General features: G+C 46.7%; 3 protein-coding genes across 3 annotated transcripts; 1 reads left to right on the top strand and 2 right to left on the bottom strand.

Annotated features, from left to right (window-relative positions):
• Positions 1-21: 21 nt before the first annotated feature.
• On the bottom strand, positions 22-6,877 carry LOC149307635 (F-box only protein 44-like). Its single transcript, XM_089534132.1, has 7 exons — positions 6,848-6,877; positions 4,676-4,733; positions 3,685-3,941; positions 3,068-3,248; positions 2,701-2,796; positions 2,052-2,169; positions 22-1,396 (listed from the first exon to the last, which is right to left on the bottom strand). Exons 3-7 carry the CDS (start codon positions 3,938-3,940, stop codon positions 1,157-1,159), a joined length of 891 nt encoding a protein of 296 aa, XP_089390258.1. The 5' UTR covers position 3,941; positions 4,676-4,733; positions 6,848-6,877; the 3' UTR covers positions 22-1,156.
• Positions 6,794-16,808, bottom strand: LOC149307633 (F-box only protein 6-like). The gene is made up of 6 exons (XM_089534140.1): positions 16,752-16,808; positions 10,069-10,352; positions 9,113-9,233; positions 8,646-8,735; positions 7,964-8,093; positions 6,794-6,941 (listed from the first exon to the last, which is right to left on the bottom strand). Exons 2-6 carry the CDS (start codon positions 10,325-10,327, stop codon positions 6,816-6,818), a joined length of 726 nt encoding a protein of 241 aa, XP_089390266.1. The 5' UTR covers positions 10,328-10,352; positions 16,752-16,808; the 3' UTR covers positions 6,794-6,815.
• Positions 11,354-15,896, top strand: LOC149307634 (F-box only protein 2-like). The gene is made up of 6 exons (XM_089536905.1): positions 11,354-11,476; positions 12,320-12,574; positions 13,025-13,151; positions 13,563-13,658; positions 14,160-14,295; positions 15,053-15,896. Exons 2-6 carry the CDS (start codon positions 12,322-12,324, stop codon positions 15,185-15,187), a joined length of 747 nt encoding a protein of 248 aa, XP_089393031.1. The 5' UTR covers positions 11,354-11,476; positions 12,320-12,321; the 3' UTR covers positions 15,188-15,896.
• Positions 16,809-17,009: the final 201 nt, after the last annotated feature.

Below are 17,009 nucleotides of genomic sequence, written 5' to 3'. Positions count from 1 at the left end.
CCGACAATAACAACAACAATAGCAGCAGCAGCAATAATAGATTTATTAAATAGAAGCATAAAACCAGAGATTATGTACTTAATGCATCTGAATCACGTCTCTCACTCTTTCTCACACTCCTCTCCTAGCTAACTCCAACCCTGATTCTAACTTGCCTCTGACCCTGACTAAGGCCTCATTCCCATTACCTTTTAAACCGGATCGTAATTCAGTTTGAATCAGTTCAAATGACCCTGGTTGCCACTTCAATCGAATCACTGAAGGGATTCAGCAACACGCCAGACTCATTTAACCCGTGTTTTCCGCGTCTTTTTGGATAAACCGATTCCACGCAAATGTGAACTAGTTGCGGATCAGAATCAATTTAAATTTGCCCTTCGGCCGGCTGGAGCAGGTCCATTTTGAACCGATTCATTTGTGAATGTGAGCCACAATTGGGTTATTTTAGAGGGGTGAAATGCGATCGGGGCAAATGTAGTGGGAACCATGCTCCACTGTCAAATCGATCCATCAATTCGGATCTCAAACCGCTTTTTTTTTTGCAAATGGGAATGAGGCCTAACTCTACTCAGACTCCTAATCCCACCCTCGACGGACTCAGCTGTCACTCCTCATCTGTCAATCACTGGCCTTATTTGATTCCTTTCAGCCATTTCACCAATCGCCACTCGCTCCCAGCATCCCATTCGTTCACTCCTGACAGATCCTTACCTTACAAGCTCTACTACACAGTGCATCCCTAACTATCCGATCGGTGCAACATTCTCTCCCCGAAAGTCCATAAGATCACAATATCTTCCAGGATTGCTAAGCCTCTCATAGGCCCCCCAAGTGCCTAAAACCCTTTAGCCCCCCACAATTGCTCAGCTACATCCTAAATCTTTCCAATGCTATCGCCACAATGAACTCTTTGTGTTGCTTTGTTTGCAGGAAGGGCAAAGGCAAACCCTTTCCTGGGGTTTTCTTCCAGTGACCGAAATCTTACCGGTGCCTAACTCCACTGTGCTAAAGAGGACACTTTGTGTGTTTTCTGGCCAATGGCAGCGCTATATAAATACACTTTAATAATCATCATAATAATAGGTCTCATAAATGAAGAGGAGATGGACACACAAAGCTTCAGAGAAAACCTTTTGGGGAAATGAGAGCCTGTAAGCTAGGAGGTTTTTTTTTTTTGCCTTTTCAAGAATTGCAGAAGAGAAGAGATGCAGGAGAAAAGAGAAGGCTTTTTGGGAAGATTTAGGGGAGTCGGTGCCTGGGGTTCTCTTGGTACTGTTTCTTCTGGGTCGATGATGATGCTGGTACCGGTGATCTTCAAATAATACCAAGCATAGCCTTCATGTTCCACCATAATGATGCGAACTCCAGGAGGGTAATCATCGAAGGTATGCAAAAGCTGAAGAAGAGGCAGAGCAAAAGACAGAGAGAGCAACCAGTTAGTAGTAGGTCTTGGTCCTCTTCATGCCTCTTCCATCTTCCACCCTTTCCCACCTCCGCCTTCTCTGCCATCTTCCTCTTCTATCTTCTGCCATTTCCTCCACCTCCATTCTCTCATTCATTCATTCATTCATTCATCCTTTTCCATCTCCTCCTCATCTTCCATTGCCCTCTTCTGTCTTCCACCACCTCCTCCTTCTCTGCCATCTTCCTCTTCTATCTTCTGTCTCCTCCCCCACCCTCCATTTTCCATCCCCTCCCTTCTCCATCCTTTCCCACCTCCTCCTCCTCTACCATCTCCCTCTTCTATCTTCTTCCATTTCCTCCATCTCCATCCTCTCATTCATCCCTCCCTCCTCACCTCTTTCCACCACCTCCTCCGCTGCCATCTTCCTCTTCCATCTCCTCCTCCATCCTCCATCCTCCATGCTTTCCCTTCTCCTCCAACCTTTCCCACCACCCCTTCTCCACTACTATTTTCCTCTTCCGTCCTCCATCTCCTCCATCCTTTCTGAAGATGTCCGCAAGGAAAGGAAATCTGACCAGTTCATCTGCTCCTAAGTCCTGTGGGCTGAATCTAGATCTGTTGCATCTCGTACCCAAGTTTTGTTTACCTCTTTCCAGCAGTTTAACATTTCATTTTCTAGACAGCATTCCTGAAGGATCTCAAAGTCATCGGACATAAGTCTTACAACAAGTCTACAAGGAAAGCCCGAATAGGTAGGAAAGTGCCTATTTTGGGGAAAAGGCATAAGGAAGGAGGGAAAGAAGAACAACAAGAAGAAGGTCATCCTATGGGTTTCCATGGCTGATCAGGGATTCAACTTCGGGTCTCCAGAGTGGTAGACTGACGCTCAACCCGCTACACCACTCTCTATCTAGGAATATAGATCTCCACGTTATTCTCCTAGCCAGTCTTAGGAGACACCCACAATTTCTGCCCAAATCTGGAGAGGTGTTTGCAGTCTGCAAAGGTTTGTGCAGGGTTCCTTTGTGGACAAATGCACCTGGTTGAGTGGAGGGATGTTTCTGAGATAGACGAGGACCTCCTGATTTGGAGGTTTCAACCTAAGGTCCTCCAGTTCTTTTGGACTTCAGCTTCCAGGGTCCTTGATCATTGCTAAAGACCACTGCAGCTTCTAGGAGCAGAAGTCCAAAACTTTTGTTTGAGATCCGCCATCCTAGTCGGCAGAGGACCACCATCTTCTGTGCCACCCAAGTGTCCCATCTCACTCCACAAACTAGTCAGTTTCTGGTACTTACCAGGCCTTCACCCGGATGATAGGCCTGAACTCATCCATCAGCCGGTCTGTGTAGCCCTCCTTACGTAAGCAGATGTGTTGTCCCTTGTAAGCATACCTGAGGGACACATCGAAACAGTCAGTGGATGCGATCCTACCTTGAGGATGTTCATGGTCACAGAGTCACGCAGCAGAGTCAGGCTTCCAAGGTCCCTTTGCAGCCCATAAACTAGGGGCTACATAGGGATCAGGAATACGTTGCTGTTGTACATGCGTAAGTATAGATTCACAATCGCCCATCAGGATTCTGGCCAACATTTTCAGCCAGCATGCAAATTCCCAGAGGGGAAACCGAGGTGGGGAGGGAAGCAAGGGAAATCCAGCTCAACTCTGAACTGCAGCTTTTTTGACAGGTGAAGATAAAGCATCTCTGGATATCTTGGGGAGGACGAGGCATCGGTTTGCAACGCCTGTAGTTATAGAGTCTCTCTAGTTGTATGCGTTCGGTTGGCATGATCTCCGGACTGGCGGTCCACCTGTTCCAATCCAAGTACCAGAAATACAAGCCTTCTGCAGAAAAGCCAAACAGATACATAGAAATCAACCAACCAAACAATAGGAAAAACAACAACAGCGAAAAACAATGAATGGAGCAGAATGATAGGAAATGCACGTTGCCTGGTTTCTGTGACTTCGCCTTTGCGAGTTGTGCCTTGTGCATTGCGTATTACGGTTGTGCACCCTATGCTCTGCATTGTGGTTGTGAGTCCTTTGTGGTTGCGCACCCTATACTTTGCATTGTGGCTCTGTGCTGTGGGTTGCGCATTATGCATTGTGGTTGTGTGTCCTATACTTTGCATAGCGATTGTGTGCTGGGAGTTGTGCATCCTGCCCTTTCCACTGAGGTTGTGCATCCTATCCTTTGCATTGCAGTGGTGTATACTTTTGCATTGCAGTGGTGTATACTTTTCGTTGAGGTTGTGCATTAAGGAGAGCAAGAACCAACCTTCTCCACAAGGGTTCTTGACTAAGTTCCTGATGCATTTAAGAAAGTAGAGGGTCCTCCAGTCTTGGAAGGTGTCACTTGATGTCTCTGGATAGAAGCCCATCCGTTGGCATTTGCGCTTCCAAAGGAAAGGGAGGTCCACCAGATCTCGCCAACATGAACAAACCAGCCGGCAGTTGAGGATCAGCTCCTTCCTTGGGACCCAAGACAGGATCTCCACCAGGACAACTTCGGGAAGGTCTTCAATGGTCACCATCCTCCATAAAAGAAATTGTAGTGAAGATGTTGGGGGGGGGGGGAGATAGAAGAGTAGATGAAAGATGGAAGCAAGACCAGGGATCACTTTTCCATGCTCAGAGATCTGATGCAACTCCACTGAGTTTGGAGGCTACACCATCATCTATGGGATGAGCCAGTCTTGAAATCTATGCACGCAAGAGTAAAATGTGCAGGAGATTGATCTCAGAGGTAATCGCATTGAACTAGTAGTTCTCCAGATTTTTTGACTTCATCTCCCAGAAGCCATGATGGAGGAGGCTTTTGGGAACCGAAGTACAAAACAGCGTTGAGAATGCCTGCGTTAGACTTGAATACACGTTTAACTAGTTATGCCAACCTGAGCTCATTGGAGGAAAGGTGAGCTAGAAATATAGTTAATGTTCCTACATGGCTGGAAAAAAACTCTGCCATCTCCTCTCCCTGCTGCTTTCCGACTCTGCCCAAGACTTATGGGAATTTCAGTGAAAATGCCACCATTGGTTTCACTCTTCCCACATTGCGACCAGCAAGGTGCTTCTCAACATTATCCAAAGGAAGGTGGGTGTTCCAACGCTGGTGGATCAGCATTGGGCTTCGGTCCAAGCTTGGATCAGGAAGGAGAAGGGAGAAACGATGGGAGTTTTATTTCCCCTGCCCTGTAGTGACATCCTTGCCATCCTTGCCCCAAATATCCCCCCTTCCAATATTTCCACCCCCAAGACATAAGCATTACCTGGGCAGAGAAACAGGAGGACATCAGAGGACACTTCCTGGACTCAGCTCTTGAAGAACTGAAAGAAAGAGGCAGGAAAATAGGGCTGAGAGGCTTCAAGGGAGCTGGTGATGCAGACAGAAATCCTGCCCTGTTTGTTCCACTAGCCTCGCCTTCTTTTCCCTAGACACCAGAAAAAAAAAACATCCTCTTGTATCATTCCCCCCCCCCCCCCCCCAAAAGCAATGTGCAACAGGAAGGCACTTCCCAAAGATCATCTGCATGCAGTGCGTCAGTGTTTAGGTCATGCAAAGCAAGGAGACAGGCAGAGTTTGGAGGAAAGCAAACACTTTAGCAGTCTGGTTTAGTTCCCAGATGGCATGGCCTCCACACTTCCATAAATCCACATCGGGTATTACGCAGACTCCAGACATTTGTTGTTGTGTGTCTTCAGGTCCTTTTTGACGGATGACGATCCTGTCACAGGGTTTTCTTGGCAGGATTTCGTTTTGGAAAGGGAGGCTTGACATTGAAATGTCATGTTTCCACGGATGAGTGGGGATTCATACCCTGATCTCCTGGAAATCCTAGTCCAAAGCTTAAACCACAGCAACATTGATTCAGAGGTTTTGCCTTCCTTTGAGGCTGAGAGAGTGGAACTTGCCCAAAGTCACTCAATGGGTTTCCAGGGCTGAGCAGGGATTCAAACCCAGGTCTTCCAGAGTCCTAATCCATTACTCAATGCTATTGGACTCCATTTTCCAATGTTTCCAAAGCCTGGCCTATGGTAAGGGATGATGGGACATGCATCAGAAACCAGAGAGCCCCATGTTCCCCCTTCAGCCCTGGAAGACGTCATAAAACGATGCAGATTTGGTTGCAAACTTTTAGGCCTGGAAATGTAAATAATGGGTTTGTAAAACATGGGGGTTTCTAGGTAAGATAGGATAGAGTCCTTCCCTAAGGAAGCAAAAACAAACATGCGAATGTAAGCATCACATGAGTATGTACCCATCGGCATCTTGATTTCGAATTGGCGTCTTTGCGCATGCGCTGGGAAGACAGGATCCTGTGGCTGACAGTAATCCCATGGCCGAACCGGAGATGCATTTCATGCAAACGCAAATGCGAATTGGCTGCGAAGTTGCAGTAAAAAAGGATTTATAAATCTGATATTTTCCCAAAGTCAGCTATTCATGGGATGTCTCACGGTTGCATTCGGATTGCCTTACGTTTGCGTGTGACGTCGCCTGAAAATCTTTTGCGAAATTACATAAGCTACCTTGGATGATCCCGGATTAACCTTTGGCTAACCTTCCAATTTCCCCCATACGATAAAGTCCATACAACCAAGCTATGCCTTTTGCCACTTCAAGGAAGGCTGGGCACAATGCAGGTTGGTGCTGGACCCATGTCCGATGTGCAGTGGATTCGTCTGAGTAATGTTAAGCTGCTACCTTAAACCGAGCTTTGCTTTGCATGCCTGAAATCTCTTACCTGCAGATACTTTTCACTCCTTTGCAAACATGGCCTAAAGTGGTGCTTTTGGCCACTTCGAGTGTTGGCTGGTGGTGAGTCCATGCATTGGGAGAAGTACATTTCTCTGGTTAATTTTAAGCTCTTACCTAGAACTATGCTTTGCATGCCTGAAACCTGTGGACGGTTTCCACTCCTTTGTGAACATGGGCTAAAACTGAGTTGCGCCTTTTGCCACTTCAGGAACTTAGTCCTATAGCCTCCCTCCCAAAGCTTTCGTTTCAATCCAGAGGTTGAAGGCTGATGTAAAACCCATTTATTCTATGGGTCTCCTCTAGTTGGGGACTAAGAAACGGGTAGAGAACCCTTTAGTCACCCACTTCTTTATATTCTTGTTTTGCTAAAGTACCTATATATGTACGCACACAGACAGATTTGTCATTATAGCTGGCCTTCCATATCCACAGATTATCAATTGATTCAACCATCCATGACTCAAAAATATTGCAAAAATATATACATTAAAAAAAAGAGGAAACATTGATTTTGCCATTTTTTAAATAAGGGACACCATTTTACTAGGCCACTGTGTTTAATGGGACTTGAACATCCGCAGATTTTGGTTTCCCAACCGAAAAAGAAAGATATAAAAGAGCAAGTTGGTGACATGCAGCATAATCTCGTTTTATGGCAAATGTGGGGCAATGGTAACCCAACTGTTGGTTAAAGTGCCGGAGTCGACCCCAGTGATGCCGTGTTCAAAAAGGATGTGGCGAACCCCGCGAGGGCAGTTGCGAAAAGTGTACGAAACCTGGAGTCAAGAGGGAAAGAAAAGGAGGATATTGTTAGATCCGGGAGGACCGGAGACATCCTCGGCATGATATAAAAGACCCAAAGCCACTTCCACCACCATCTGCCTTGGCTAGAGCTCAGTGGTGGATGATGGTGGTGGAGCAGAGAAGCCTTTGCAGGTGCTGGATAGCTTTCAATGAGCTCTCCAAGGCCCTGGATCTATTCCAGAAAGGAACGTAAATCACAATGGAAGTTGAAATTTTCTTGGTGTTGTTGTGTGCCTTCAAGTCATTTCAGACTTATGGCAACCCTAAGGCAGAGGTATCATAAGATTTTCTTTGCAAGACTCCTCACAGCGGGTTTGCCATTGCCATCATCTGTGGCTTGCCCCAGTTCACACAGTGGGTTTCATGCCCAAGCTGGGACTCAAACCCAGTGTCCTAGGCCAACGCTGAAAGCACTATGCTATGCTGGCCCTTCCAACTTTTATTATTGCTCATTGTCTCTGTAGGGCCTCTGTTTGCACTGAGATCCCTCTAGACCAGTGTTTCCCAACTTTGGTTCTCCAGATGTTTTGGACTTCAGCTCCTATAAATCCTCTTGGACAAGTTGGCTGGAGCTTCTGGGAGCTGAAGTCCAAAACAAATGGAGGACCAAAGGTTGGGAACCACTGCTCTGGACCATCTCAAGTGATAACATCTAAGACAAAATGTAGGCCTGTGACCCTAACATCATCACCATTTTCCTTCTGTAGGATTTGCAACACCTCCACCTGATGAAGAAGACCAAAGTTTGGGAACCACTGCAATAGACCTAGGCAGATTAAAACACAACAGATGGACACATCTAAAACTTTGGCCTTACTAGAGATTGTAGCAAAATCCTCCAGACGTGATGGGACTGCATCTCCCAAAAGCCCCACCAACGTTGGTGGATAAGGGACATTGCACTCCGACAACATCTTGGGAAGCCATGAGTCTCCCATTCCTCATCTGAATGGAAACTTGGAGTCTAGTCAACCTCAAATAGCGTCTTGGTTACCTCGGTCCAGTATTCGTTATCGTCCGTGATGATATCCAAGTCTTTGGTTTCACACTGACCGAGGACTTGGAGATCTTCAGCCAACAGCTTGACGCTCAGGATATAAATATAAAGGTCGAAGACGTCGGTCCTGATTTGGGTGGAAGCAGAAAACAATGCCAAGCGTGATTTGGACACAGCGATAGACAACAACAAACGTATGCCGAAATACGGAATCAAGGCACATTATTTCGAAGGTATCTGGAGCTCCTTCAGAGCAAGAAGACTCTAGGTCTGACAGTGGTTTCCAAACTTTGGTCCTCCAGGTGTTTTGGACTTCAGCTCTCATAAGACCCAGCCAAGCTTGAGCAACGGTCAAGAATTCTGGGAGCTGAAGTCCAAAACATCTGGAGGACCAAAGTTTGGGAATCACTGCCAAGCTTGGGCATTTTTGCAAAGGCGTCAATAGTTTTCCTAATGTCCAAAACAGCTTCAAGTTCTCCATAAACAAAGAAAGACTTCAGATAGTAGTGAGGACAATGTATTTCTGCAACTATAAGCCTTAGCTTCCGATTGGGGTTATTTTTTAAAACGAAGCTGAATTTTGCATTGTTTCGAAATGATGACCAAGACTCAGCTTTGTTTTAATGGTTCAAGGTGGAGAAGTGAGCAAAATCCATCCCTCCTTGGCTTTGGCACTTACCAATCCTTTATTGCAATGTCTGGCTTCATCTCGTCCATCAATTCGTCCCAATAGCCATGGTCCTTTAAAGTGATAAGCTGCTTTTTCTTGCTGGTTGCGAGGGAGCAAAGTAACAGCCATTAAATAAGCTTTCTAGTTGGGTAACCTTACTTTCTAAGGTACGGAAGGGGTAAAAACCCCCAAATAACCAAGTTTGGAGGAGACAAAATTTGGAGGAGAGCTTTCTTTCTGACCACAAACCAGCAGTAGCTTAAAAAGACAATGCGATTCTAGGCTGCATCAAAAGGCCTTTGGGATTCGCAGTTTGACGAGGCACCAGAGCTCTCCGACAGACTAGGCTGAGCACCTCACCAAACTACAAATCCCAGGATTTTGTAGGATAGCGTTGTGGCGGTTCAAGTAGCGTCAAGTTGCTTTAACTCTGCAATATGGATATACCTAGAATCAAGAAAGAACGTGGTACTTACCCGCCACTATAGACCCCAAATCCAGACCTAATCTGCCCAGGAAAGGGAGGAGGTTCGCCCAAGCTTGAAAAGTCCCAAGCATCCTCTTGACCCGGTTCAATCTCCCAGAAGTCCAAACCCTCTGCAGGAAAAAAGGAAACCAAGAAAGAGGGGAGTGATTTGGCTTGAGTCCCTGGCAGAGAAAGGAAGAAAGCGTGGTCCCTTAGACCAGTGATTCCCAACCTTTGGTCTTCCAGATGTATGGGACTACCATCCCCATAATCCTTTGCCATTGAGCCAAGATAAGTCAGGCTGATGGGAGCTGAAGTTGAAAACATTGAGAGGGACAATGTTTCCCCAGGTCCAGTCCCATGCAAAGGTGCATTGCCCCAAGGCAGTGGTTTCCAACCTTTGCTCCTCCAGATGTTTTGGACTTCAGCTCCCATGATTCCTTACCGTTGGCCAAGCTGGCTGGGGCTTCTGGAGGACCAAAGGTTGGGAATCACTGGGATCTCAGGAATCAGGCTGTGACTCCTGGAAGGAGTAGCTTTCAAGGAGCTCTCCAAGATACTGACCCAAGTTAGGAGAGTTCCTCAAAAACGTAGTCCAGCGATTCCCAAACTCTGCCCCTTCTGGGTGTTTTGGACTTCAGCTCCCAGAATCCCAGACCATTGGTCAAGATGGCTGAAGCTTCCGGGAGCCGAAGTCCAAAAGAGGACCAGAGTTTGGGCATCACTAGTGTAGATCCACCAATGCATTGACATGGAGGCTACCAACCACCACTGTGAACCAGATTTCACATTTAGGAAGAACCTCCTTTCCAGAGTTTGGGAGGCCACCATTTTGTGGATCCCAATGTTATATCTGTTTTGGCAAAGCAAGACAATGTCCTATAAAATGGTGGCTTCTCCCCGGGGACCTCCAGCCATGATCCTTCTTGTAAGGTTGGCTGAACCTTCCTGCAAACCGTGACCCACCTTCTCCGCACGGGTTCTTGATCAGGTTCTTCTTCAGGCTACAGAGGAAGTAGAAGGCCCTCCAGTCTTGGACGGCGTTGTCCAACGTCGCGACATGGTAGCCGGCCCATTGGCATTTATGCTTCCAGAGGACATCCAAATCCACCACGTCCCGCCAACGGGAGCAAACCGGACGGCAGTTCCAGACCAGATCCCTTGCGGGGACCAGGGATAAAATGTCCAGCAGGACCTCTTTTGGTAGGTCTCCAAAACTGACCATCCTTCCTCAGTTGAGCTTCAGGTGCCTACAAAGAAGGATAGAGAGGCCAGCATAAGAAAAGCTATCCTAGCTGGTTCATCCTCTCATCTGGGACATGTTTACCCACATGTCAACCTCACTAAATTCAATAAGGATGACTCCTACTTAAGCTTGCATCCCATTCCAGCCTGCTCTCTTGAGGAAGCCAGATGTAGACTCCTTAAATCGGTGGCCACATCTGGATCGGGTGGATTATTTTACCGTCTGCCAGGGAGTACTGCAAAGAGCCAATGAGAGTAATAGCAAAGCATGGGGAAGTTACCTTTTTTACTACAACTCCCAGGAGCCCCTGGGCAGCATGCCTAGCAATCCGTCCTGCAATTAGGTGTTATAGTTCTTACTGCAACACGGTGTTGCAATTTTTTGCTGCAGCAAAGTGTGGCCAATCCTGCTGCGACAAGGCATTGCAATTCTTGCTGCAACATGATGTTGCAATTTTTGTTGCAACAAGGTGTGGCAAATCTACTCTGGTTTCTCTTCAAAGCATATAAATCTTTTGCAATTCTTGCTGCAAAACAGTGCTGCCGTTCTTGCTCCAAAGGCCCTTATAAACACATAGCTGTTTCAGCCCCTCGACTCGCAAGTCTCCAAATGCAAAGAGACAAATCCCTCCTGACAGGCGACATAAATCCCATTACACGCATGACAGCAAACTACACATCCCTCCGAAAATGCTTGAAGAAACACACCCTTGTTTTCTCTTCTTCTTCTTCTTCTTTGCATGCATTCCTCTCTGCTGGAATCTGGTGCGTGAGCTTCGATTGCACCAACGTCCCCGAGGGCCTTGTCTTTGCAAGATGCAGCGCATGGCTTGGCTTGCAAAAACTCATCTCTCTTGCTCTCTGTCTCTCTCTGTGTGCCAGGAAAGCAATGCCAATCTTTGAATTTACTTGCCTGCGACAGATGCAATCCAAAGGGCCTAGCTGGGGAGGTGGGACCCAGAGGAGACCGGAAGCCATCCTCTTGGCATCTCCTCGCACTCAGAGATGCTGACGCCAAGGGACCAAGCCTCAGAGGTTGCTGTGTCACTTTGGAGGCTCTGAGAGAGAGGCATCGTCCAGCTGGGTTGCAGACCTAACCATTGCCACCCTTCCTCCAGCCGTCTTCAAGGTAAAGGGTTTCTCTTCCACAGACTTAACACCATTTCCCCTTCTTTCTTCTTCCCTCTTTAATAACTACTGCTTCATTAAAATAATAATAATAATAATAATAATAATAATAATAATAATAATAATAATAATCTACAGGAAAAGCAATGGCAGCATCCAGAAAAGATGGTTCAGGAGAGGCTTATATGTGAATCCTTCTGTTATCTATCTATCTACCTACCTATCTATCTTATACTTATCTAGTAGTGACTCTATTAATCTACTTAGCTACTATCACCTATCTATTAATCTACCTATCTCTTAGACTATCTGTATAGCTATTAACCTACATACCTACTATATACTTACTTATTAGGTTGTCTGTTTTGTCTACCTACCTACCTACCTATTAGTCTATCTGTCTCTCTATTAATCTACTTACCTACCAATGAGACTATCTAGCTCTCTATTTATACCTACCTACTGTCTACTTACCTATCAGACTAGGGTCCTTTAACTGTGAAAGTGATGGAGCAGGTTGTGGAATGGGCAGAGATGTAGCTTGGATGGGGCTTTTTGCAAAACCTGATCCTGAAATATGGTCCATCCATATCTGTGGGATTGTCCATCCAAGCCATGATTTTGTCCAGGCGGTCGGGGAGTTCTCCATGGTGCCAAAACATCCCTACACAAGGTTCCTTGCCAAGCTGTTTGCAAACTTTCCAGAACTTGGGGTGGATTTACAGCCCCGCTATTAAATCGGGGGCAACAAAAGATGTTTCAAGGAGACCCCTACCAAAGAAAAGGTTGATCTAGAAAAGTCTGGTGGCCTTCTAACTAATTATTTGCCCCTTTCTTTGGCCAGAGATGGAGACCCTCCCGGAGCCATTGCTGGTGCGGATCCTGGCCTCCCTGCCAGCGGCCGAACTAGTCTTGGTGTGTCGGCTGGTTTGCTCCCAATGGAAGGCCCTGATCGACGGAGCGGCCCTTTGGCTCCTGAAATGCCAGCAAGAAGGGTTTGCTGGGGAAGAGGCGGAAGAGGAAGGGGCTGAAAGCTGGCAGACGCTTTACTTCCTGAACAAGAGGAAGCGGAACTTAATCAAGAACCCAAGCGGAGAAGGCAAGTGGCGTTCTAGAAACCGACAGGGATGACGTTGGCGGGAAGGCAGCCATCTTGCATCTCAGCAAAGAAACCTTGGGCCTTGAGCGTGAACAGGGAGAGGTGGGCTTCTAGCTCAATCCAACAGCATGAGCAAGATCTGGCCCATTGACCGTCTGGGGCTGAGACCCCTATATGTGCGCATAGCTCCGTATGCACCGTTTTGGGTCTCCCAATAGCCACCTAGTCGCAGCAGTACATCTGAAAAGGATCTTGGGGGCGATGGTTGGTCATAAACTGAGCATAAACCAGGAGTGTGATTCTGCAGCAAGGAAGGTAAATTAGATATTAGCTTACATGAATAGAAGCATCGTTTCCAAGTCGAGGGGAGTAATGGTCCCTCTATATTCTGCACTAGTTAGGCTTCATCTTGAGTATTGTGTTCAGATCTGGGCATCTTATTTCTTGCAGAGGGTCTGGATCATTGGGTCGATGTGGAGAACGGAGGCGACGGATGGAAGATCGAAGACCTGCCGGGAAACTTTGGGAAGGAGTTCCCCGTCGAAGAAGTCCAGCATTACTTTGTCTCATCTTTCGAGTAAGTCCAGCTCGTCCCTGTGTTAAACGGAAGAGAAAAGGGGGAGCTGCACCCTACAGTTTTCAGAGGGCAATACATCCCTGAACATGTGGAACCAGCTCACCGTTTTCAGGTGCTTTAAAAATCAATTTAAATCACCTGACAGTTTCCAGGTGGTTTAAAAAGCAAGGCTGGCCTTCTGCTTGGGTCAAGTGCCTTTGTAAATGTGCTGGCATCTTCAGAGAAGACGCTGGCATGGAAGAGAGTTGGAGATATATAGGCATTTTTGAGGTCCAATTCTATGGTATCCGTGTGCCCTTCCAATAACAGTGGGCACTACTAGTGATCAGGCTTGATAGCAAAGCCTTGGAGATAGGTGGATGCCCATGCGTGGATGCCAACCATTTTGTTGTATGTTTCTTCACATTGCAGCTGGTGTAGCAAGGCGCAAGTCATTGATCTCCGGGCTGAAGGCTACTGGGAAGAGCTGATGGACACCGTCCAGCCCAAAATTGTGGTGAAAGACTGGTAAACAAGGAGAGAGGATGAAAGAGAGAACATATAGATACTAAAGCTTTCACGAATGCCGTGAATTTGCAAGGTTGGACCTTTTATTATCAGGGTTACTGATGACTTCAGAGGCACTATTCCTTTGGAGTTTAACTACTATCCTTCCCAGAATCCTGCCATGGCTGGAATGAATTACTATCTTAGTAATAATAGGTTATTGTGAGTAGGTCCCTTGGTCCAATTTGCTTTACCAAAGACCCGCTTTTGGTGGCAGCAATTTTTGGTTTGTGCGTACGGTCGGTTGCGCAGCCTTGCGCTTTTCAACAATTCTTCTTGGGTTATGGCTTATAGCAGTGGTTCCCAAACTTCGGCCCTACAGTTGTTTTGGTTGGGGCTTCTGGGAGCTGAAGTCCAAACCCGGAGGACAAAGGTTTGGGGATCACTTAGAGGAAGGGTTGGCTCCAAAACTGGTTGAAGGGCCAACGTAATGCTTATAGGACTCTTCTTCTCTTTCCGCAGGTACGCGGCGCGGTGCGACGCCGGCTGCCTCTACAACATGAAGGTCAAGTTACTGTCCGAGAATGAGGACGTGGTGGCTGAGTTTGAGAGTGAAACCATTGCCGTCCCGCAGGACAATGAAGGCGAATGGAACGAGGTCTGTGCGCAAGGAGAGACGCCCCTAGAAAGCAAGGAGGGGGCCAAGAGTAGAGTAGATCCATTGCACCCAAGTGTTGACTCACCAGTCAATAGATGGTGAAAGGGGATCCAAGCCAGAAAGACAGATAAGGGTCCGCTATGGGGAGATCATGGATGTCCTTTTCCTAAGGGACACAAATGCCTCAGGCGGCATATTCTGGGGACGAACAGCCGTTTCAATGGTACTCCCCTTACTATTACATTACTATTACATTTATTTGTATAGGAGGTGCTTGGTACCCATTGGAGGTTGGTTCCAGGAACCTCTATGGATCCCAAAATCCGTGGATACTCAAGTCCCATTACACTCCTCCCTCCATATTTGTGGCTTTGATATTTGCGGATTTGATTATTCACGGATTTGATTAATATGTTCTCTCTAGGAATATCCAGGTCCTCCAGTGCAACTCTATGGTCCACTATAACTAAAAGTTGTGCTGAAAGACCTAGAGATTCCTAGAGAGGTGTCCTCTCAGGTAAAAACATGGTGTTTTTGTTATTTGTGGTTTTTCCATATTCCCGGGGCTCTCCACGGGGCTGAACCTCTTTGGGTGGTGAACCCTTGGAGGGCTTAAAGTTTGGACTTAAAGTCAGAGCGGATTTACCATCCTGGAGCTGGTCCTGCAAACTGACTGTGAAAACCATGATGTTGTTTTTGAAACCATTATGTCCTTCCTTAACCCCCTTTTTCTCGCTTCTTTCTCCTTTCCCCCAAGATCACCCACACCTTCAGCGACTACGGCCCCGGCGTCCGCTTCGTCCGCTTTGAGCACGGAGGGCAGGACACGGTTTTCTGGCAGGGATGGTACGGCGCCCGAGTGACCCACAGCAGCGTCACTGTGGCGCCCTAAAATGTGCAATGCACATGTCCTCATCGAGGCGAGAGGGACTTTTTTTTGCATGGTTGCGCTTGGAGCTCACTATCTTCCATTATCTTCCAAATCTGGTCTTAACGGCGAAGACCTAATTCCCTAGACTTTCCAAAATGGAAACCCTTGCAGGGTAAAAATATGAGGCTATGCAAGCTTGTGTATTTAGTCTGCAGCTTGGAGACTGCGATGCCCAGAATCCTGCCCATTGCATGTCTAATGTCTGGAGGGATGCTGGGCATTGTAGTCCCGGCTGAATCAAACCCTGCAGATCTTCCAAAGATGTTCATTTTCCAAACAGTCTGGGCACCCACAGCAACAAGACTGACCACTCAGATCTCCAACTATTGCTTTCGTTTTGCTCACCCACGATTTTCCTCTGATGATTGAAGATCGCCAAAGATTACAACCGATGCTGCCTTCTCTTTCTATGCGTTGACTGCCTTGCATCTGCTTTCGATAACTGCCTTGCATCTGATTTCTTCAGAGGAGGTTGCCATTGCCTTGAGGCTGAGAGAGTGTGTCACCCAATGGGTTTCCATGGCCAAGCTGGGATTCGAACCCAGAGTCCCAGCCTCAAACCACTGCGCCACGCTGCCTCTACTGTGACAATCCCACTAGAAAGACGCACTGTCTCTTCTCACACTAATAAACATTTAACCGCAAGCAAGAGCTGTCCACTTGTGGTCTGTATTCCTAAAATTGTTGTCATGCGCCATTAAGTCATTCTTTGCAGTTTCCGACTTATTCTGCGTGAAATTTGCACGCAGTTGTTTTTGCGCATTAAAAAGCACATTTTCTGCGCCTGAAGCAGCCTGAATAGGAACAAATGTTTGAAGAAATATGGTCTTCTGTGCCAAGAGGTTGTGTTTCTTGCACAAAAACAACCATGGGTGCATTTCTATTGATTATATTGTTTTGGTATAGAATTGTGAGTCTCCAATTGTCTCCAATTGTGGGTCCTCTCTGAAAATTGCGCAGGTTTTGAAAACTTTCGCTCGGCAGGGAGAAAAACCACTAAAATGAGTAGTTATTCCCCTAGTTTCAGTCCCACAACTTTAGGAGGGTCACCTCTTCCCTATCCATCCCCCCCCCCCAAAAAAAAAAATCAAGCAAGCAACGAAAATGCAGCAATTTCACAATCCTTTGCACATCCAGCGCATGTCTGAAATGTTCAACCAAGAACCAAGTCTGGCTGTTTCCCCGAACCATCGCCAGGTGTCCCCATTCATCCATCATTTCAACCCGGACTTATTGATTTACTCATTGCACACTTCAAAAATGAAATCTGAAGCACCATAGTTTTTAAGGAAGGAATATCGGTTGCATCAAACTTTCCTCCCCTTCTGCAGTTGCAATAACATCAGGGGCTTGGATGAATGAATGAGGATGATATCTTAACGATATTTTAATTATCACATTATTTTTAATACTATTTTAAAACACCCAGTCTGTGTTTAACTAGATATATCCTTATGTTTTAATTGATGTACCCACTCCCTTGCACTAGAGGACTTTATCGCACAGCGCACGGTGCATGACTTACCTCTTCCTCATTTGAGCTTCCTCCTTCTGCCTTCCTTGACTGAGCCGGGATTTGAACCCAAGCCAGGGTGCCGCCCTGGCTGGACTCCAACTCCCAGAAGCCCCAAAGCTCAATTCCGGATTTAGGCATTCCGGCATCCCCTGGGTCCTAGTGCTTACCTTGTTTTCCCCATTGCTGCAAAGAAGATCAAAACGTTTAGGAAGCACATGTGTCTGAAAGCCTAATGCACTTCCGTAACGTCAGGGAAGCGTTCCCTCG

This window comes from Sceloporus occidentalis, unplaced genomic scaffold (assembly GCF_023333645.1).
Source record: "Sceloporus occidentalis isolate IW3139 unplaced genomic scaffold, rSceOcc1.0.p SCAF_8, whole genome shotgun sequence".
Lineage (NCBI taxonomy): Eukaryota > Metazoa > Chordata > Lepidosauria > Squamata > Phrynosomatidae > Sceloporus > Sceloporus occidentalis.
This window is presented reverse-complemented; position numbering and strand designations above follow the sequence as displayed.